General features: G+C 45.6%; 1 protein-coding gene across 8 annotated transcripts in view; it reads left to right on the top strand.

Annotated features, from left to right (window-relative positions):
- Positions 1 to 17,972, top strand: part of ugt2a5 (UDP glucuronosyltransferase 2 family, polypeptide A5) — a 118,227-nt gene extending 100,255 nt beyond the window's left edge. For all 8 annotated transcript variants that reach the window (XM_072517082.1, XM_072517086.1, XM_072517087.1 and 5 more), the window contains 2 exons: positions 8,368 to 8,587; positions 16,417 to 17,972. In XM_072517082.1, coding sequence (XP_072373183.1) covers positions 8,368 to 8,587; positions 16,417 to 16,699 — 503 coding nt within the window. In that variant the 3' untranslated portion in view covers positions 16,700 to 17,972. The remainder of the gene's footprint in view (positions 1 to 8,367; positions 8,588 to 16,416) is intronic.
- The last annotated feature ends 5,295 nt before the right edge of the window (positions 17,973 to 23,267 follow it).

Raw genomic sequence — 23,267 nt, 5'->3', positions numbered from 1 at the left:
ACCATGCCACCCTGTTTTAATGTAATTATATAGTGACTTGGTGAGGTGACACCATTGTATTGTGTGCAGTTTTGGTCTCCTTACCAAAAGAAAGATATTCTTGTCATAGCGGGAGTGCAACGAATGTTCACTAAATTAATTCCTGGAATGAAGGGATTGTCCTTTGCGGAATGATTCAGTAGATGAGGCCTCGACTCTCCATGAGCTTAAAAGAAGCACCGAGTGCAGGGCTTGACCGGGTAGATGCAGGAAGGATGTTTCCTCTGGCCCGGGTCTTTAGAACCAGGGGCCACAGTCTCAGAATGGTGGGCAGGCCATTTAGGACTGACATGAGGGGGAATTTCTTCACTTGGAGTGTGGCAAATGTTTGGAATTCTCTGCTCCAAAGATCCATGTAGGCTCAATCATTGCGTATGTTCACGACTGAGATTGATAGATTTCCACATGTTGAAAACATCGAGGGACACTGGGCTGGTGTTGGAACATGGTGTTGAAGTAGAAGATCAGTGATGATCACATTGAACGGCAGAGCAGGCTCGACGAGCTGAATTGGCTACTTCTCCTTTTTCTTATGTTCTTACGTAAAAGCTGCAGAAATTCCACATAAATATGTTTGATATGTATGTGTGTATTGAAGGGTGCAGCTGTTCAGAATGACTTTAAATTCTGGATAACAGTTCATTTGTGGTATCAGCCCTTAGCTCAGTGGTCCCTTGTCTCTGAGTTGAAAGGTCATGGGTTCTCAAGTTCCTCTCCAGAGGGCTAAGCGTGTAACCTGGGTCGACATTTTAATTCAGTACGGTAAATCCTTGATTAAAGACGACTAGCTTAATGTTGTTTCATTTTAATGCCATTAACCTGATGAAGGAGCGGCTTCGAAACAAAACTGTTGGTATTTAACCTGGTGTTGTAAGATTTCTTACTGTTCCCAACTCAGTCCAACGTTGGCATCTCCACAGCATGATGGAAGTTGTGTCGATCTATCCATTTAATGTTGTCATCTTCACTTCAACGTTGCTTACCAGACTTCCTCTTCAGTCTTCACCCCCCCAACGCCCCCTTTCCCCACCCTACCGATTTTCCTCTCCTGGCCGTGGCTCTTCCACTTCTTCCTGCCTTCCTTCTTTCCCCACTCATTTTGCTGACTCCTCCACCCACCTTGCCAGCGCCTCCACACCCTGCCAATTCCACCCTCCTGTCCTTGCCTCTTTCACCTCCCTCCCCTCCCACCCATTTCCTTCTCCCAGTCTTGCATCTCTCCCACCCCCATCGCCTCACCCTTCAGTCTCCCGGTCTTGCCTCTCTCCCCACCCTCTCTCCCCACTTTCCAACTACCCCCAGTTACCTCTCAGCTTCTGTTCTTAACTGAGTCCTCGGCACCTGTTCTTCACTGGCTCCCCTGCCTCTGGCTGTGCTCCTGAAGTCACATTAAATCCTGTATCCATCTAGTGGCAGACATTGGTCAGTGCAGGAAGCTGCTTTCATTTTTGCCACTGGATGGAGCCCGGTGTTTCTCAAACTATGGGATTTACCAACCACCCCGCCGCGTGTTTTTCGGTGGCAGAGACGGCCCGCCAACGGCATCTACCGACCCCGCTGTTGTCAACGGAATTTCCCAGTGACAGCACTCCTTGCAACCGGGAAACCGGCGCGCCAACATGCGAAAATCCAACCATCACATGAAGGTTGTTATGAAGGGCAACAGCAACAAAATGCTTGGTTTACTCAGCACTGGATGCTCTTCGGAGACACTGCTCCAGAATGCTGGCAGCCTCATGGACTGGTGCCGTGTTTTTAATGTGCTGTCACAGGTGAGGCGCAGAAGTTCAGTCTCTTCATTTGGACTCCGCAGTAAGCCAATAGTTGACTCTGGGGTCTCAAACTCAAAAGGGCTTTTCGCCCACCTCTTCTCTTTCAAAATCTGAAACCTTTCCTCTGGAAAGTAGCAACAGAAGCTGTTGATCAGCGCAGCCAGATGCCAGTCTATTGACTGTTTCCATACGAACACACTGTTTTCTTTGATGGGTTGTAGCAGTGTGGGGAACATGTAGTAGTTTTAGCTTTGTACTCTCACTTGCCAAACTTTCAATGACTTTTGGAAAGCATCTATTTCTTCACTGTGTCAAAAGCAATCATTATCCTTCCCTTGAATTTGAAGTTCAGTTCATTTAGAATTGAAAAGATTAACAAATTGAAAAATTTAACATAGCCGTAACTCAAGGAATCATCTTTATTCTGCTTTGTTACCAATTTCAGTTTTTTCTTTGTTGGCTTTTCACCAGAGGCCCTGTAGCTCCGTACAGAGTGTCGAGCAGCGCTTTGTCCTGCCGTGGACTCTCCTGAGCAGTTCTCGCCAGCAGATTCAGTTGTGGGATCCTGGTCTGGTTGTGTCTCTGGCCCTCTCTTTCTTATTACAAAATGACCCATCTTCACACCTGTTGCCTTGCTTACTTGCTGCTAGAAAATGGAGCAATCGCAAATAATGACGAGTCAGAATACAGGAGGGAGATAGAGAACCTAGTGGAGTGGTGCAGCGACAACAATCTCTCCCTCAATGCCAGCAAAACTAAAGAGCTGGTAATTGACTTCAGAAAGCAAAGTACTGTACACACCCCTGTCAGCAGCAATGGGGCCGAGGTGGAGATGGTTAGCAGTTTCAAATTCCTAGGGGTACACATCTCCAAATATCTGTCCTGGTCTACCCACGTTGACGCTACGACCAAAAAAGCACAACAGCGCCTTTACTTCCTCAGGAAACTAAGGAAATTCGACATGTCCACATTAACTCGTACCAACTTTTACAGATGCACCATAGAAAGCACCCTAGCTGGCTGCATCACAGCCTGGTATGGCAACTGCTCGGCCCAAGACCGCAAGAAAGTTCAGAGAGTCATGAACACAGCCCGTTCCATCACACAAACCTGTCTCCCATCCATTGACTCCATCCACACCTCCCGCTGCCTGGCGAAAGCCGGCATGATAATCAAAGACCCCTCCCACCTGGCCTACTCACTCTTCCAACTTCTTCCATCGGGCAGGAGATACAAAAGTCTGAGAACACACACGAACAGACTCAAAAACCAGACTCCTAAACGATCCTCTTATGGACTGACCTGATTAACACTACACCCCTGTATGCTTCACCCGATGCCGATGTTATCACGTTGCATTGTGTACCTTGTGTTGCCCTATTGTGTATTTTCTTTTATTTCCTTTTATTTTCATGCACTTAATGATCTGTTGAGCTGCTCGCAGAAAAATACTTTTCACTGTACCTTGGTATACGTGACTATAAACAAATCCAATCCAATCTCTCCTCCTTGATTTTGCACCAAAAGCACGGATGTAAAGGACGTGTGACGTCAGTGCACATGCTGGGCGTGTGACCTGATCTCTGGCGCCACTTCTGGCTGGAAGACCGCACCACTCCATTTAAAAGCCGGTCACGGCCAATATTCTTAATTTAAAAAGCTGTCACGGCGGGCATTCTCAATATAAAAGCCGGTCATGGCCATTCGGCGCTTCTCCTTCCAATCGGGAATGCTGCGACCAATCACTCTGTGACCCGCCCGCGACCCACCTGCGGGTCGCACCCCGCAGTTTGAAAAACCCTGGTCTATTCTATACCGTGTACTGATTTGAGAACAGGTACTGTACTGCCATTTTTAAAACAAATTTCATTTGTTTATTATATTTCTTTAAATTTAGTGTTGTATTTTGTTTTACAAGGTATTTCAACCAGGGATACACAATGCTGTACATGTATGCTACAATATTTCAACTTATACATTTATTTTCTGGGTGAAAAAAGTCTGAAGGAACCTAGCTCCGGTTTTAACATTGATTCATATGGAAGCCCATGATTCACTTAAAGGTGTTTCACTTCACGTTGCCATTTTCAGAAACACAATCACAATTTTAAGTGAAGACTTACTGTTAAATCAAATGTTGAAGTGCGGTGGTTAGCACTGCTGCCTCACGGCGCTGAGGACCCTTGTTCGATCATGGCCCTGGGTCACTTTCCGTGAGGCGTTTGCACATTCTCCCCGTGTCTGCGTGGGTCTCACTCCCACAACTCTAAACGATGTTCAGGGTAGATGGATTGGCCACGCAAAATTGCCCCTTAATTGGAAAAAAACGATTGGGTACTCTAAATATTTAAAAAAATCAAATACCTCTTCTCTCAAGTGAAAGTAAAGATTCCATGGCACTACTCAAAGAGAAGCACATCTTGATCAACCATTATCATTTAGCCATCATCACTAACACATTATTTAGTCAATGTTTTCATTACTGTTTGTAGAACCTTACTATGCACAGATAGACGGCCACGTTTCCCTACCGTGACCAGTGACAACACTTCAAAATTAATTGGCAGTGATGTCATAAAGTTTTACAGCACACAAAGAGGCCCTTCAGCCCATCGGATCTGTGCCAGCCATCAAACACCTACCGATTCTAATCCCATTTTCCAGCACTTGGTCCGCAACCTAGTAGGCTATGGTGTTTCAAGTGCTCAATTAAGTCATTTGGAACGTACTGATAATATGATAGGTCCTTTATAACTCAATTTCTCATTTTCTTTCTTTCTATTTAAAATACCCTTTGGTGATCAACCTGATGTAATCACAACTGAAGCATGATGCCATCCTTAGTTCTCCTTTAACAATAGTACAAGAAGAGTTTTGTTGTTCTTAGAACAATACTCCATTTTGCAGAAGAAGAGCAATACAGTGACACAGTGGTGAACACTGCTGCCTCTCAGCTCCAGGGACCCAGGTTCAATTCCAGCCTCGGATGATGTGCGGGTTGTCTTGTTATGCTCTAGGTGTAGCATAAGCGGCTTCCTTGCGGTGCACTTGACAAAGGAAGGTTCAGACGTGGGGATAACTTCAACACGTTTATTAATCTATTTACACTTCTCCTACTCGGGTTCGCCACTACTGTTAATCCTTCTATAGCTACTCAGACTGACTAACCAGTCTGCTACAATCCACGTGGTGGGTGTAATATTGAATCAACCCTGTGTCTCTACTCACTGACTGTCTCCACTGGAAAGAGGAAGATCATGTGTGTGGTATCCTTTATATATGGGTTGGTGTAATACCCTCCTGTGGTCGTGTCACCTCTGTGTGTATCGTGAATGCCCATTGGTCGTGTCCTATCTAACTGTTCTATTGGTTGAGTGTCTGTGTGTCATGTCTCTGGAGCTCCCGCTAATGTCCAGCTAGTCTACACATTAACCCCTTGTGTCTTTACAGTGATGCATATGACCACACGGGTTAGGTGGATTGGCCATGCTAAATTGCTCCTTAGTGTCCAGGGATGTGCAGGTTAGGTTATGGGGATAGGGTGGGTTGTGCAGTGGAGTGGACATTTGTAGGGTGTTCTTTCGGAGGGTTGATTCAGACTCAATGGGCCGAATGACCTCCTTATGCACTGTAGGGGTTCTATGATTGAAGGGGGTTTGGAGTGGAAAAAGAAAAATGTTGAAATTCATCATCATGTGCCTAGGTGCCCCTGAGTTACAAGTCGATAGATGAGAAATGCACAAATTTAATAAGTAGTTCTTATTATTTTCACTTAATAAGTTTCACCACACTGAATTATGGAATGCTAAGCAACAAACGAGTGATTAATTTGTGTTGTGAACATGTGTGGCAACATGGCGCGGAATGTTATTAGACACAAAAAGTCCTTGCAAGTGCGAGTTTTTATAGAAAGTATAAAGTAGAAATGTAAGCTTGTGGCAAATTGTGACTAAGGAAAGGCTCCCTTATCTGCACTGTCATGCAGCCAGCCTTAATGATCTTATTTGCCCTAGATATGTTATTCAAGTAACCATTGGTGTCAATCACAGGTACATGTTTTCAAACATTATCTTTTATACCCAGAAATTAGATAAATAACCTGGTGCTAGCAGAAAATGTGCAATTTCTAGTGTTTGAAAAGTAATATTCACGGAGCTCTAACAGATGAATACAGTTTGACTTGTTACGTTAGGGAGATGTTAGGAAATTGGATCAAAGATGTAGTGGGCAATTTAGGGGTTAACAGACTGAGGGTAAAATTGCTAGCACTGAGTCAGAGGTATACACCTACACCTTGCCTGAGAGCTACATTGTCCCATTCAGACTTGAGCTCATTCATGGAAATAAACAGTATACCCCTGTTCAGCCGGGGTGATTCTCTCAAGGTCCATTGTCCTCCAGGACACTCTGATCTGACCAATCATTAGCCCATTGCAGAATCTGATCGCCTACTTTGTCTGTAAATTGGAGGTTAGTTGCATATTCATAGCATGGCCCTGTTCTTATGTGTAAAAGGGAGTGGGCAATCAAAAGCCCAGGTAGTGATGAGTTCAAGGGGCTGGGCGGAGCGCAGATAGAGAAAAGGAATCCTGTTTGGACACTTGGGGGCAGAAGGATTTGGAAAGCCATCGGGAGAAGTCACGAAAAGCTGGCAAAAAGGCCAAAAAGGGGTCTGAAGGAGCCGCACTAATAGCAGGAATATGTTCTGTAAATGCAAATATCATTTTTGCCTGCCTGCATAAGTGGAGTTGAGTGCTGTATGTTCATTTCTCATGCTGATTAATGGGAAATTGTGTGTTTGTGTTAAGGGATACATGTAAGCTGTTCTTGTTAGGTTTCAAATTTTAAAGTTTAAATGTTGTATTTTGTCTGTTTTAATAGAGTAATGTTTGTAAAAATAACCAATTTCTCATGCAAGCGCTCCTGGAGCTAAACGGTCTTTCCGCACCGTGTTAAAAATAAAAAATTGTTGCATTTCGGGTCCAGATTCTTAGCCACTGTTGGGATCTGGTCTGGCATCCGTAATAGACTGTTTTAGTAAAAAAAACTCTCACCTCTATACATTTCATAACCAAAAGATATCGAAAGTAATTAATTACATGTTTTTGAAGTGTGCTCGCTCTTTTCATGTCGGGAATGTGCTAACTGATTTGTACACCGCTGAATCCCACAAACAGCTCTGAGATATCAATCGGTAATCGGCTATAGTGATGTTGATTGAAGAATAGATATTGGCCAGGGCAATGGAGCAAACTCCCTGCTCGGAGTGGAGTGATCAGATCTTTTTCCCACCTGAGAGGGAGAACGGTGCCTTAGTTTAACATCGTTCCGAAAAAGGTAACACCTCCACCAGGGCAGCATTCCTTCAGTGCGGCACTGGAATGTCAGCCACGATTGTGTGCTCAAGTCTCTGAAGTGAGGCCTGAAATCAGAACCTTCTGATGTAGGTGTCATTTCTGTTAAATCGCGCCCGAGATCTATATTAAATGACTGGATATTCAAAGCGCGACCACTTAGCTACCACAAACTTTATTATATTCTAATATATACCATCTCTTCTCTTATAATTTTGAATATCCAGTCATTAACATAGATCTCGGGCGCGATTTAACGAAGATGACACAGAGTCCCGTGTCGAGTGCATTCAGCCAAGTGTTTCCCAGCACTCACAACGCTGAGAAAGACCCCGCTATCTAACAGGACTCTGTTTCATTTTGGAGCCTCAGCGGGGAACGCCCCGCCGAGACCGCACTTAATCCCATTTCCTACACTGAGGAGCTCTGCTAAATGTTGCCCCGATCTCAAGACTGCCAAAGAGACCACAGAGACGGCAGTGCCAGGGTTGACCCCCAATCCCCTGTGAGACTCCCTCCCAAGTGCCAGTACATCTGGTCCCCATTTCTAGAGACTAGTACAAACTCGTACACCGACATCGGAAGGTTCTGATTTCAGGCCTCACTTCAGAGACTTGAGCACAGAATCGTGGCTGACATTCCAGTGCCGCACTGAAGGAATGCTGCCCTGTTGGAGGTGCTGCCTTTTTCGGAACCATGTTAAAGTGAGGGGCCAGTCTCCCTCTCCAGTGGGGAAAAAGCTCACTCGTGGGGGTGAGATCCCGCGCATTGGGTAACTCAAGGTGCTGCTTACTGCAGAAACTTCTGATGTCGGTGTATGAGTGCCACCACTTGGCCACAGCTGGTACCACAAACTTTATTATATTCTAATATATACCATCTATTCTCTTAGAATTTTGAATACCAATCATTTAACATAGATCTCGGGCGCGATTTAACAAAAATGAAACAGCATTTTAATATGCAGATTAGCTAAATCTGGATTGTGGGCGGAATCCACATTGCGATGTCTCATGATATCCTGTTAGATCTTGCAAGATGTGGTGTGCGATTGAACCTCGTGAGAGGCCTCGCGTGCGATTTACTGGCCACGTTGTGCCCCGATCTTGGCGCCGCGGCCATTAGATTTTGCCCCTTAGCTTAGTTACAACCACGGCTGATCAAAAGCTGATCATTTTTATTTTCTGAAAATATAATTGCAGGGCATCCCAAGACGAGAGTATTTATCACTCACGGTGGTACAAATGGGATATATGAAGCTATTTACCATGGGGTGCCCATGATCGGAATTCCTCTATTTGCGGATCAACCTGATAACATGGTTCACATGAAGGCAAAGGGAGCTGCCGTGGTCCTCAATTTTATCACGCTCAATACGCAGGATTTAGTTGATGCCCTCAACACGGTGATCAATGACAAAAGGTAAGAGAAAACTCTTCAAAGGAAGCAGAACAGAACCATGAACTCCTTAAAAAAGGCTGGGTTCCCAGTCATGTTAAAGGTTAAATGGCAAAGAATTCTGGAACGGCATTGAACAGGCATGGAACTCATGCACATCTGGTTTTAATAAAGACGGGCAAGGGGTGTACCCCAAACCCGCTGGCAGGAAGTGAGGTGCTCATTACAATATTACATTGAGGTTGCATGTCTTCAATTTTAATAGTCATTTGATTTTTATTAAGTAGCAGCCTGCTTTTCCTGGTCTTAAACAGCCTATAGGAGGCAAGACGAGCCAAACCTATGAATCTTTACAGCAATGCTTGTGGGTCGGGGGAGCAGGAGTGTTTTCACTCCGTTCACTCAGTCACCTAATCAGTAAATCACCATCCATTTTATGATGTGACCCCAGCTGACCACAGTCTGATTTCCATTCCTGTCCCCCCCAACCACCCCTCCCCCCACTGCACAGACCACCAGTGGACCCTTCCCTGGAATTGGGATCCCTGTACCACCATGTAATCACCCCCTTCCCCTAAGATTGGGATCCCCTGTTCACCATAAAAAAACCCATATTCTGAGATCAGGACACTGCTGGGCCATCAACCAACTCGGCTCCCGCAATCCAGACCCTGGCCTGGATTTTCCAGTCCTGCCAACAGCCAGTATCATTACATGGGGGACTGGAAAATTACACTTCAAATGTTCCCATCCCGACCGCGACAACGTCCTTGGTGAGACCGGAAAACCCCATCCCCTGTGATCCTGACGTGCCCCCACACATGCCCAGACTCCCCATGATCTGGCCCAGCCCCACAATTTCTCTCACTCATCCCAAGATTGTGAAATTTTCTCTTTAAAGTTTTACAGACATCCCAAAAAAATTCCAATGCGTTTAAACCCAAAAAATTAACTCATAACATTAAATGGAGACATTGAGGGGAATTTGTACATGTAGTTGTGAGTGGTTTTGAGAGGTGGGGTGGGGGGCAGGGTTGGGGGTGTGGAGTGGTAGTTGGGGCAGGGGTGTGTGAGATTTGTGGTGGGGCAGGATGTGGGGTGGGGCAAGGGGTGTGAGGGGTGGGGCAGGGGTTGAGTGGTGGGGCGGGGTGGGGGGTGTGAGGGGTGGGCGGGAGGTGAGTGGTGGTGTGGGGTGGGAGTTGGGGCAGGGGGTGTGAGAGGTCTGATAGAGCAGGGCATGGGGGTGGGTTGAGGGGTGGGACAGGGGGGGTGGGGTGGGGGTTGTGAGGGGTGTGGCGGGGGGGTGAATGGTGGGGGTGGGGGGGGTGACTGGGGGTAGGGAGGTGGGTGTTGAATGCACTGGAATTCACAGTGCATCTGGAAGCCAGCTGCAAACCTCAACCTCTATATTTCACTCAGCAATTTTAAACTGCAAGCAAGCAGCCATTTAGGGGAAGGTGGGCTATTCATTTGAAAATGTTGATCGCTGAGTAAAAATGATATTTGAATGTGGGTTTCGGTATTTTAACAGAGAATTGATTTGTTATCATGAAAGAATAGGCATGCCCCCATTAAGAGGAAATAACAAAGTGGAGGAAGAGTTGCAGTGAGGGGGAGCAGGAGGAATGGCAATGAGAGTGGGGAAAGTGGTAAAGTGGGCGAGGGGGACAGGGGCAAGCGACAAAGTGGGTAGGGGAGGGGGTAGGTGCCAAAATGGATTAGGGGGAACAGCGGACCGAGCAGATGAAGGAGGGGAGGCAATGAAATGAATACGGGGATGCAGCAGTGGGAACAAGAGAGTAGCAGGGTGAGAATAGAGAAACAGGAGAGAGCAGCAAAAGGAACAGAACATAGAATATAGCACAGTACAGGCCCTTCAGCCCACGATGTTGTGCCGACCATTTATCCTAATCTAAGATCAACCTAACCTACACCCCTTCAATTTACTGCTGTCCATGTGCCTGTCTAAGAGTCGCTTAAATGTCCCTAATGACTCAGGCTCCACAACGTCTGCTGGCAGTGCATTCCACACACCCACTACTCTGTGTAAAGAACCTACCTCTGACATCTCCCCTATACCTTCCTCCAATCACCTTAAAATTTTGTCCCCTCGTGACAACTATTTCCACCCTGGGGAAAAGTCTCTGGCTATCTACTCTATCAATGCCTCTCATCACCTTGTACACCTCTATCAAGTCACCTCTCTGCCTTCTTCGCTCTAGTGAGAAAAGCCCTAGCTCCCTCAACCTTTCTTCATAAGACATGCCCTCCAGTCCAGGCAGCATCCTGGTAAATCTCCTCTGTACCCTCTTCAAAGCATCCACATCCTTACTATAATGAGGCGACCAGAACTGGACACAATATTCCAAGTGTGGTCTAACTAGGGTTTTATAAAGCTGCAGCAAAACCTCGCGGCTCTTAAACTCAATCCCCCTGTTAATGAAAGCCAACACACCATATGCCTTCTTAACAACCCTATTAACCTGGGTGGCAACTTTGAGGGATCTATGTACATGGACCCCAAGATCCCTCTGTTCCTCCACACTTCCAAGAATCCTGCCTTTAGCTCTGTATTCAGCATTCAAATTTGACCTTCCAGAATGAATCACTTCACATTTATCAAGGTTGAACTCCATCTGCCATTTCTCAGCCCAGCTCTGCATCCTGTCAATGTCCTGTTGTAACCTGCAACAACCCTCAACACTATCTACAACTCTCCCAGCCTTTGTGTCATCAGCAAACTTACTAACCCACCCTTCCACTTCCTCATCCAAGTCATTTATAAAAACCACAAAGAGCAGAGGTCCCAGAACAGATCCTTGTGGGACACCACTGGTCACCGACCTCCAGGCGGAATACTTTCCATCCACTACCACTCGCTGTCTTCTTTCGGCCAGCCAATTCTGTATCCAGGCAGCCAAATTTCCCTGTATCCCATGTCCCCTAACTTTCTGAATGAGCCTACCATGAGGAACCTTATCAAATGCCTTACTGAAATCCATATACACCACATCCACTGCCCAACCTTTATCAATGTGTCTCGTCACATCCTCAAAGAATTCAATGAGGCTTGTGAGGCATGACCTGCCCCTCACAAAGCCATGCTGACTATCTTTAATCAAACTATGTTTTTCTAAATAATCATAAATCCTATCTCTCAGAATCCTTTCCAATATTTTCCTCACCACAGACGTAAGACTGATGGGTCTGTAATGCCCTTTCTTGAACAGGGGAACAACATTCGCCTCCCTCCAATCATCCGGTACTACTCCAGTGGAGAGCGAGGACGCAAAGATCATCGCCAACGGCGCAGCAATCTCCTCCCTCGCTTCCCGTGGTAACCTTGGGAATATCCTATCAGGCCCAGGGGACTTATCTATCCTGATGCTTTCCAAAATTTCCAGCACATCCTCCTTCTTAATAGCAACCTGTTTGAGTCTATTAACCTGGTTCACACTGTTCTCATGAGCAACAAGGTCCCTCTCTTTAGTGAATACTGAAGCAAAATATTCATTTAGGGCCTCCCCATCTTCCTCAGACTCTAGGCACAAGTTCCCTCCACTATCCCTGATCGGCCCTACTCTCACTCTGATCATCCTCTTATTTCAAGTGTAGAACGCCTTGGGGTTTCCCTAATCCTTCCTGCCAGGGCTTTTTCATGCCCCCTTCTAGCTCTCCTATGTCCATTTTTGAGTTTCTTCCTGGCTACCTTGTAACCATCTAGAGCCGAGTCAGATCCTTGATTACGTAAGCTTCCTTCTTCCTCTTGACTAGAAGCTCCACTTCTCTTGTCATCCAAGGCTCCTTCACCTTACCATTCCTTCCTCGTCTCAGTGGGACAAAACTATCCTGCACTCGCAGCAAGTGCTCCTTAAACAACCCCCACATTACTGTTGTGCATTTCCCCAAGAACAATTGTTCCCACTTTATGCTCCTCACCTCCTGTCTAATGGCAGAATAATTTCCCCTCCCCCAATTAAATACCTTCCCATACTGGGGAAGGTGGGACCTGTACAAGAAGGACGGATTGCACCTAAACTGGAGGGGGCCCAATATCCTGGGGGTGGGAGGTTTGCTAGAGCTCTTTGGGAGGGTTTAAACTAGTTTGGCAGGGGAATGGGAACCAGAGCTATGGATCAGAGGATAGGGTAGCTGTTGAACAGGCAGAAATAGTATGCAGCAAGTCTGTGAGGAAGGATAGACAGTTGATAGGGCAAAGTTGCACTCAGTGGAATGGGTTAAAGTGCGTCTGTTTCAACCTATAGTAAAGGTCAAGGAGTTGTGGTCACTCACCGAAATGCTCTCCCACCGAGACATCTGACACCTGGCCTGGTTTGTTGCCAAGTCCAGTATGGCCTCCCCCCTAGTCGGCCTATCTACATATTGAGTCAGGAATCCTTCTTGTACACACCTGGCAAAATCAGCTCCATCTAAACCATTGGCACTAAGGAGGTTCCAGTCAATATTAGGGAAGTTTAAGTCACCCATGACAAAACTCTGTTACTTCTGCACTTTTCCAAGATCTGCCGCCCAATCTGCTCCTCTAGCTCTCTGCTGGTATTGGGGGATCTATAGAAAACTCCCAATAAAGTGACTGCTCCTTTCTTGTTTCTGACTTCCACCCATACTGACTCAGTAGACAAACCCTTCTCAACTACCTCCTTTTCTGCAGCTGTGGTGCACTCCCTAATTAACAATGTCACACCCCTCCCTCTTTTACATCCCTCCCTATTCTTCTGAAAACATTTAAACCCTGGAACATCTAACAACCATTCCTGCCCCTGTGAAATCCATGTCTCCGTAATGGCCACAACATCGTTGTTCCAAGTACTGATCCAAGCTCTGAGTTCATCTCCCTTATTCCTGACACTCCTTGCGTTGAAACAGATGCACTTCCACTGAGTGCAACTTTGCCCTATCAACTGTCTAGCCTTCCTCACAGACATGCTGCTTACTATTTCTGCTTGTTCAACAGCTACCCTATCCTCTGATCCATAGCTCTGGTTCCCATCCCCCTGCCAAACTAGTTTAAACCCTCCCAAAGAGCTCTAGCAAACCTCCCACCCAGGATATTGGGGCCCCTCCAGTTTAGGTGCAATCCGTCCTTCATGTACAGGTCCCACCTTCCCCAGAAGATATCCCAATGATCCACATATCTGAAGCCTTGCCTCCTGCACCAGCCCTGTAGCCATGTGTTCAGCTGCACTCGCTCTCTGTTCCTTGCCTCACTTGCACGTGGCACCGGTAGCAATCCTGAGATCACTACTCTGCTTGTCCTGCTCTTTAGCTTCCAACCTAACTCCCTAAAATCACTTTTTAGATCCTCATCCCTTTTCTTAGCTATGTCGTTGGTGCCTATGTGCACCATGACTTCTGGTTGCTCCCCCTCCCCCTTAAGAATCCTGTAAACTCGATCGAAGACATCCCTGGCCCTGGCACCCGGGAGGCAACATACCTTCTGGGAGTCTCGTTCGCGACCACAGAATTTCCTATCCATTTCCCTAACCATTGAGTCTCCTATCACTATTGCTTTTCTATTCTCCCCCCTTCCATTCTGAGCCACAGAGCCAGGCTCAGTGCCAGAGAACTGGCCGCTTGGGCCTCCCCCCGGTAGGTCATCCCCCCCAACAGCATCCAAAACGGTATACTTGTTTTGAAGGGGAATGGCTACGAGGGATCCCTGCACTGTCTGCCCCTTTGGTTCCCTTCCCCTGACTGTAACCCAGCTACTCTTTTCCTGTACCTTGGGTGTGGCTACCTCTCTGTAACTCTTCTCTATCACCCCCTCTGCCTCCCGGATGATCCAAAGTTCATCCAGCTCCTTTAGGTTCTTTAGTTTCACTTTGAGTTCAGGGTGCCCTTTTTAAAGGGAACCCCGATGTCTGTGAAGCCTGGCTTGTTGGCGTGCCACTCACAATGACAATGCAAAACGTGCCCCCCTTCAAAAAGAAATAGCAAAGCGTGGGAAGATCTCATCAAAAAACACTCTGGTTTTCTGACTGAACCTGCTATTTTCCAATTTTCCACCCTAAATCTTTAGCCTCACAAGTAATCTGCTAACAGACTAACATCCAACTGTTGAACCACCAAGGAACAGCCCTTCATGCACAACAAGCCTATCTCTGTTGGAACATCTCTTCCACCGCCTGCAGAACTGACACAGTCTCTATGTACCTTGTAGTATCAGCACTAATTTTAAAAAAATTCTACAAGTTTGGTGTTCAGCCTGCTGATGTCGAACTCCAGTAAGGGTCTTTCCCCTTTCTTTAATTTTTGCCATTACCTTTTTGATTCATGGTTGATTATTGGACATGTGTCTTTAAGGCAAGTGGCCTGTGCCTTTAATTCAAGCAGAGGATTTCAGCAGTGGAAGAGATCAGTGCGCTACTCTGTGCTGGTTCAACTGGAGCCATAGACTGACCTGCACCAGTGACAGAGATTGGCTCGGACTCGGTTTAATTGATTTGGCTGGTGGCCGATGATAGGCTGTGCTCTGCCCAGTAACAGGTTGTGATTGGATCATATCCAATGGTTCTGAGTCCCATGGTTTTCAGCTTGGTTTCAGTTTGACTTCAGAAAAGGTCCTGCTCCATTTTTCTCCAGAAAGCTGCTGCTAAGCCTCTTCAAAAATATCCAGTTACTCTCTCCAAAAAACCTGCTGTGAGGGCTGTTGCTCTCTCCAAAATGAACCAACTCTCTCCACTGAGTCTGAGGGTGTTGGATTCCTGAAGACAAGGCTTGATATAGGTACTTATTAATACTTAACCAACTGTGTTTGCTTTGTGTTTCATTCTAGTTATTCTTATAAATAAACAGTAACTGTGTTTAAACTCCCAACCTGGTGACTGTAATTATTGGGCAGCCAAGGGCCAAGACTGAGTATTTTTATAAGAATTATTGATTAATTCACTTGTGCTGTGACACCGGGGCACGTGGGGCTAGAATTGACCGTGCACTTGCCCACATTGTCGTAACGCTCCTATGTGAAAGAATTCCTCATCGATCTCTGGAAATCACGGGGACTAATCTTAATTTCTGTGGTTCTTGTACTGTTTCTATCCGTAGTTGTAAAACTCCTTTTTCTATTGTGTGTGTGTCAAATAAACTAACTTTCTGAGTTAATCATAAGAGTAAATTGGATCACACAAACTTGAGTGTTTAGAGGGCAGCACGGTGGCGCAGTGGTTAGCACTGCTGCCTCATGGCCGAGGTCCCAGGTTAGATCCTGGCTCTGGGTCACTGTCCATGTGGAGTTTGCACATTCTCCCTGTGTTTGCGTGGGTTTCGTCCCACAACCCAAGATGTGCAGGGTAGGTGGATTGGCCACGCTAAATTGCCCCTTAATTGGAAAAATGAATTGGGTACTCTAAATTTATTTTTTTTAAACTTGAGTGTTTGGGAAAACACGCCACCACGTACTTTAAAAATAATTCAAAATATATTCTGTCTGCAGACAGGTGGTGAAAGGAATTAAGTACAGGTTGCATGTCTCTCTCCTGTCTGGAACACAATTCTGGCCTCTTGTGTGACCCTGAATTGCTTCATCTCACCATTGGTAGCTAAACCTTCAGTTGTCTCGGTCCTAAGCTCTGGCCTTGCCCTTCACCTCATTCTCCTCCTTTAGGACACTTCCTCCTTAAAACATACCTTTTTGACAAAGCTTTTGGTCACCTGTCCAAATGTTTCCTTCTTTAGCCCTGTGTCTGATTATTCTCATGTGAAGCACCTTGGGAAATGTTATTATGTCGAAAGTGCTACATGTGATGCAAGTTTATTGTAGATTCATGTAGTGTTGGGAGTTAAATGGAACAAAATAAAGAACGATTGTGAAATAAACTGTTTTGTTTTCTTAGGTACAAAGAAAATGCTGAGAGGTTATCTCGAATTCAGCGTGACCAGCCAATGAATTCATTGGAGCAAGCTGTGTTCTGGATTGAGTTTGTAATGCGCCACGGAGGAGCTCAACATTTGCGCCCTGCAGCACATTCCTTGTCCTGGTACCAGTACCATTGCCTGGATGTGATAGCATTCTTGTGTGCCTGTGTGGCAGCAGTCGTATTTCTCCTCACAAAATGTTGCATGTTTTGCTGCAGAAGATGCAGGGGTACAAGGGGAAAGAAAAACAAAACTGAATAACAGCCGGCATTGCAAAGTATTACCGTAAATTTATAACACCATTTGATTACCTTGGAATGTCCAATGTAGCAGTTTAAAATTGCACTGCGCCTCAAGCCAATTAATGCTTTTGTCAAAATGGAGTGCGGAAAAAATTCACTGGAATGCATGATTGTGTTTTATTGCAAAAAGTGTGATTTCAAATCCTTGCTGAATCTTTCATTGCAGCCTCAAAATTTAAGTTCTGCTTAAAGAATGTTGTACCTTTATACTTTTTAAAAATATTTACTTTCGGGGTGTAGGTCACTCAATTTATTGGCTATCCTCCATTGTCCTTGAAAAGCTGTTGCTGGTCCTTCTTGCTGCAGATCGTGTGGTGAAGGTATTCCCATATTGCTGTTAGGCAGGAAATTTAAGGATTTTGACCCAGCATCTATGAAGCAATGGGTGATCCATGTTCAAGTCAGGATAGTGTATGACAGTTTATGGATACAAACTAATGTGAAAATGTCTGTCCATTTATTAATGTATCTCTACATTGAGGCAAAGCGATTTGCAAAAATTATGTAAGATGTACGCTTTGTGCCTCATCGATTGATTGGTTGATTGATATTTATTGTCACATGTACCGAAGTACAGTGAAAAGTATTTTTCTGCGGCCAAGGGAACGTACAGAGTACGTACATAGTAGACAAAAGAATAATCGACAGAGTACATTGACAATGGTACATCAACAAATAGTGATTGGATACAGTGCAAAACAAGGGCCAAACAAGAGCAGCATAGGGTGTCGTGAATAGTGTTGTCCGGCAGCTGTGGGGATGAAGCTGTTCCTATGTCTGGATGTGCGGGTCTTCAATCTTCTGTACGTTCTGCCTGATGGAGGGGTCTGGAAGAGGGCAAAGCCTGGGTGTGAGGGGTCTCTGACAATGCTGTCTGCCTTTCTGAGGCAGCGGGAGCTGTATACAGAATCAATGGGAGGATGGCAAGCTTGTGTGATGTGTTGGGCTGTACCACACTCTGCGGTTTCTTGCGATCTTGGGCCGAGCAGTTACCCGAGCTGTAATGCAGCCGGATAGGATGCTCTCTATGGCACATATGTAGAAGTTTGTGAGAGTGGATGCCGAATTTCTTTAGCTTCCGTAGGAAGTAGAGAAGTTGTTGGGCTTTCTTGACTGTTGCATCGTGAGTGGACCAGGACAGACTGTTAGAGATGGTGACCCCCCAGGAACCTAATGCTATCAACCATCTCACCTTCGGAGCCATTGATGTAGACCCGGGGGCGGGGGGGGGGGGGGGGGGGGGGGGGGGTCGTGCTAGGCTGCCTGAAGTTGATGATCAGTTCCTTGGTCTTTCCAACAGAGAGAGGTTGTTTTCAGTACACCATGCAACCAACTGCTCTATCTCCCTTCCGTAGTCTGATTCGTCGTTGTTTGAGATACAATCCACCACAGTCGTATCATCTGCAAACTTATAGATTGAGTTCGAGTTGAATCTTGCCACACAGTCGTGTGTGTATAGAGCTTCAAATAATGCTTCAAATATTGATAACATGGTAACTTGACATCGTACATCGCCACAGATCAAAATGTTGTGCCGAATTTGCCAGATTAGGACTCCCACTTAGTGTCTCATTAGAAAAGTCCCATTCAAGTATCTTGGTTAGTTCCCTACCTGTCATGACATCTGTTCGTGGTTCAGATTTTCACAGCCAAATAACTAACTGTGTGCTGCAGATGACAGGGTTTCCTGATTTGGTGATTGTTGTATTGCAAGGCAAGCAAGAAGGCACTGTTAAATCCGAACGATAATTTATTTAACTAAGAACTAAGACTTGTTTAACTAAGTCCAGAAGGCAAGGGTGGGGGGAATTTCGCCACTCAAGCAACCTGCCTTGATAGCCAAACTCCAGCCCCTAGCATCTCCCTTCCAGTAACTGGATAGATCTACCACATTCCTCTTTTCCTACAGAAATTTAAAAAAATAGAAGCAGACATTTTTTAAACACGACATGGAATCCAAAAAGGGCGGTTTGCCGATTCCTCAAAGGACGATTGCAAGTGGACGGTATATTATTTTGGATCTTAATTGCTGCACTGTTTGGCTGAAAACCACTCTTGCCAATGATGTTTACTGTCTCAGGTATATCTTAAAGGAGTAATTGCGTCACATAAATCTCAACATATCGTGCAGAGCACAGGGACAAAGGATTTAATCGAATGTCTTTTGAGTTAGTTAAATAGAAAGAAAGATGCACATTTATATGGCAAATATAGATGTGCAGACATTTTTAATATTCAATGAATTTGTTGGAATAGAGGGAAATGGGACAGTCAATCTGCACACAGCAAGGTCTCACAAACAGCAGTGATAATTATTGTGTGAACTTTTTTAATGGTGTTGCTTTGGGGATGAATGTTGGCCCAGAGAACTCTCCTGCTCTTTAAATAGTGGGATCCTATAAATCACCTGGCAGACAAGTTTGCAGCCCCATCGGTGTGGCACTCCCTCAGCAGTGTACTGAATGGTCAGCCGTGAGTCAATATGAGACCACAAACCTGTATCTGGGGCCAAGATGCTACCACTGAATTAATATTGCAGCAGCGTCTGCGAAACATGGTGTGGTTATTAATATTCATCACTCGTTATTTTTCATTGGGCCATATTCATCAATATTGATTTCCTAGATTGGGCATGATCCTATCAATCACTTTGCCAGGTATTGTGTGTTCAGTTTTAATGTTATTTTTTAACATCATACTCAATTGGTGCCTTATTAAATTCCTATTGACGCAGCTTAATAACTCGGGGTATTTTAACAAGTAGGAAATAACTATCACTTTTTTTAAAGTATGTTTAGTCAACTTTCAACAGTTTAAACATTTAAAACGTACATCATTACAAAGTAAACCCAACACAAAACTCCAAACCTGCCCCACCCCCCTGACCAACCACCTCACCTTGCCCCTTCCACTTCCCCATAGCAGTTGGCATAACCACCTCTTTGAAATGTACTTTCAAGCTCTTCAAATAAGAGAAGACTCTTGTTCGCTTCTCCGGTCCCCCCAGCCTTCGCATGTTTCATGTTACCACCCGGAGGTCTCTCACTCCCCCGTCACTCCTCTCAGTCATAGCCGCTATTCCTGGCCCTGCCAACATGCGGGATCCAGCCCTACCCCTAGTCATCATCAGCCACCCACTCTCAGACACCTCCTAGTCACTTCCTCTCAAAACCACGTCTCGCAGTATCGCCCCATCCCCCCACCATCCACATCTCCCAGGCCCATTCTGTTCACTAACCAACCTACGTTTGTGAGCTAGGTGGCCCCCACCAGAGCCCCTCCCCCACATAGAGAAAGGAAATAAGTATTACAATGGGGCTTGCTGCATTGCCAGCTGAACTTTGAAACATGTTTGAAGAGTACCATAGTCTGGACTGTGCTATCATGTCACTAAGGCAACAGATCTAATCGAGCTGTAATCTACTGCAGCGTCAAGTAATGGGTTTTGTGAATCTTTTAATATTTTTAAAAATTCTTCAAGAATGAGGCAGTGGGTGGGGGAGGAGGAGATTGGGCCTCTGCCACTAGGTGAAGCAACTGCTGTCCTCACTGTAGAAATGGAAGTAAATTAAGTTTTGTATACACATTCAGCATTGCAAATTGTTCTTTAAAATAACAAATAAAATTAAAGATCTTTCCAAGTTCTGCCTGTTATTTGCTTTTTTTTCCTGTTTGAGTTTATTGTGTTTTATTGACTATCGTGCTTTCTGTGGCAGAATGGAATACCTTGAATGCCAATTATTTTATTGATGTGGAGATGCCGGCGTTGGACTGGGGTGAGCACAGTAAGATGTCTTACAACACCAGGTTAAAGTCCAACAGGTTTGTTTCGATGTCACTAGCTTTCGGAGCGCTGCTCCTTCCTCAGGTGAATGAAGAGGTATGCTCCAGAAACACATATATAGACAAATTCAAAGATACCAGACAATGCTTGGAATGCGAGCATTAGCAGGTGATTAAATCTTTGCAGATCCAGAGATGGGGTAACCCCAGGTTAAAGAGGTGTGAATTGTGTCAAGCCAGGACAGTTGGTAGGATTTTGCAGGCCAGATGGTGCGGGATGAATGTAATGCGACATGAATCCCAGGTCCCGGTTGAGGCCGCACTCATGTGTGCGGAACATGGCGAGAAGCTTCTGCTCGGCGATTCTGCGTTGTTGCGCGACCTGAAGGCCGCCTTGGAGAACGCTTACCCGGAGATCAGAGGCCGAATGCCCTTGACTGCTGAAGTGTTCCCCGACTGGAAGGGAACATTATTTTATTGTTAGATGACAAATACACTTAGTCCCAGTTATGATAGTATCAAAACTATAGAGAGAGTGAAGTATTTCTTTTTAATATAATGTCCCTGCTTAAAGAAGGATTCTGCTGGCATCTATATGCGATGTTCCCTTATAAGGAAGCCACTTACCAACGATGTCAGTGTGGTGCACCTTTTTAAATAAAATCACTACATGCAGCCCCCACTTCTGACAGCTCCTGTTAAACAGGCCGTATGTAGTGAGACAATTATTCCGGGCAATAAAGTGATGATGGAGGTAACCCTCCCCTGCCAATCACGCTTGGAGACTTCCATGCTGCAAGTGACAGAGATTAAATTAATGCACATAAATGGTATTATGTAACTGCATTCGCTGCATTTTGTTTGAGAAATCACCCTGCTTTTATCTGGAGAATTTGCAGCTGCTTCGATCATGAGTTCTGTTTGCTGCAGACATTTTCTTTGAAATAAACTCTGCAAATAAATGTTTGTTTTGCTATTTGCTGAGTATATTGGATATACTGAATATACTTTGTATATTGGGAGCTGGTTCAGCTCAGTTGACTGGCGAGCTGGTTCATGATGCAGAGCAAGGCCAGCAGCGCAGGTTAAATTTCTGTATTGGCTGAGGTTATTCATGAAAGCCTTGCCCCTTGCCTGAGGTATGTTGATCTTTAAAGGGGAAAGCAGCCTATGCTCATCTGGGACTATGGCGACTTTACACAAGTATATTGGGCTGGATTCTCCATTTGAGAGACTAAATGGTGACTCCAGGACTGAATCACGAGTGTTCTACGTTCACGATAGTGCCGCTGGTCCTGCAGCGATTCAGGACATCCTTTTCTTAAAAATATTTTTATTAAGGCATTTTTAAATATATACATAAAACACAACCAAAACCGAGAAAAAGAGGACAAAAAGGAAATCTTATAACCAGTAAATAACACCGTATCAGCCCACCCTCCCTGCATTCCGCTCCATCCATCCTGCCTATCCATTTTTACCCCCAATATCCCCCCATTGCTGACGTCCTAACTATCTTGAAGAAGTCAATAAACGGCTTTCTTCTCCGGCAAACCCCACTCACGACCCTCCCAAGGTGAACTTGATTTTTTCCAGCTTCAGGAATTCCGTGAGATCACTGACCCACACCCCAGTGTTGGCGACCCCAAGTCCCTCCATTCCAACAAAACCCGTCTCCGGGCTACCAGGGAGGCAAAGGCCAAGACATCTCTCCCCCCCTGGACTCTCGGGTCTTCTGACACTCTGAAAATCACCACGTCTGGACACAGGGCAACCTTCACCTTCCTTACCTCAGACATAACATCAGTGAACCCCGCCAGAATCCCTCCAGCTTCGGACAAGCACAAAACATGTGGACATGGTTCGCAAACCCCCACCCCCGCACACCGCCCACACCTATCCTCCAACCCCTCAAACAACCTGTTCATTCTGGCCACCGTCAGATGCGCCCTCTGATCCACCTTAAATTGAATAAGGCTAAGCCCAGCACACAGAGGTTGCGTTCACTCTCCTCAGAGCTTCCTCACACTTCTGTTTCACTTCTCCTATCGGGCCCCCCTCCCAATCTATTAATTCCTTATCAATCTCCGACTTCCTAACCATTGTTACATTAGCTGCCCAATAGTGGTTCATTAAGTTCATCAAGGCCAGTCCGAACCACTCGCCCCCCCACCCCCTCATGTCCCCGTTCCATCAGCACCTTCTTTACATGGGGGGATTTCCCCGCCCAAACAAATGCCAAAATCAGTCATTAACTTTCCTAAAAAAGGGCTTTGGGATAAAAATCGGAAGGTTCCGAAAAACGAATAGGAATCTCGAAGCACCGTCATTTTCATGGTTTGCACCAGCCTGGCCAACGACAGCGGGAGCACATCCCAACTCTTAATAAATTTAACTTGGGCAATTGTTCCCATCCCCGCGCCACCCTAATGCCCAAATATCTAAAGTTCATCCCCACTACTTTAAAAAGCAGCTCACCCAACCTCCCCTCCTGCCCCCTTGCCTGAATTGGGAAGACCTCACTCATCCCCATTTTAAATTTATACCCGGAGAACTGGCCAAATTCCTCCAAGATGTTCATGATCCTCCCAATGTCTCCCAACGGTTCCGAAATGTAAAGTAACAGATCATCCATGTACAGCGAAACTCTCTTCCACTGCCCTGCACTATCCCTTTCCAACTCCTCGACGTTCCAAGCACCATTGCCAGTGGCTCTATCGGCAAGGCAAAAAGCAACGGGGAGA

This window comes from Scyliorhinus torazame, chromosome 9, assembly GCF_047496885.1.
Source record: "Scyliorhinus torazame isolate Kashiwa2021f chromosome 9, sScyTor2.1, whole genome shotgun sequence".
NCBI lineage: Eukaryota > Metazoa > Chordata > Chondrichthyes > Carcharhiniformes > Scyliorhinidae > Scyliorhinus > Scyliorhinus torazame.
The sequence above is the reverse complement of the archived record's forward strand: the minus strand, read 5'-3'. Positions and strand labels throughout refer to the sequence as shown.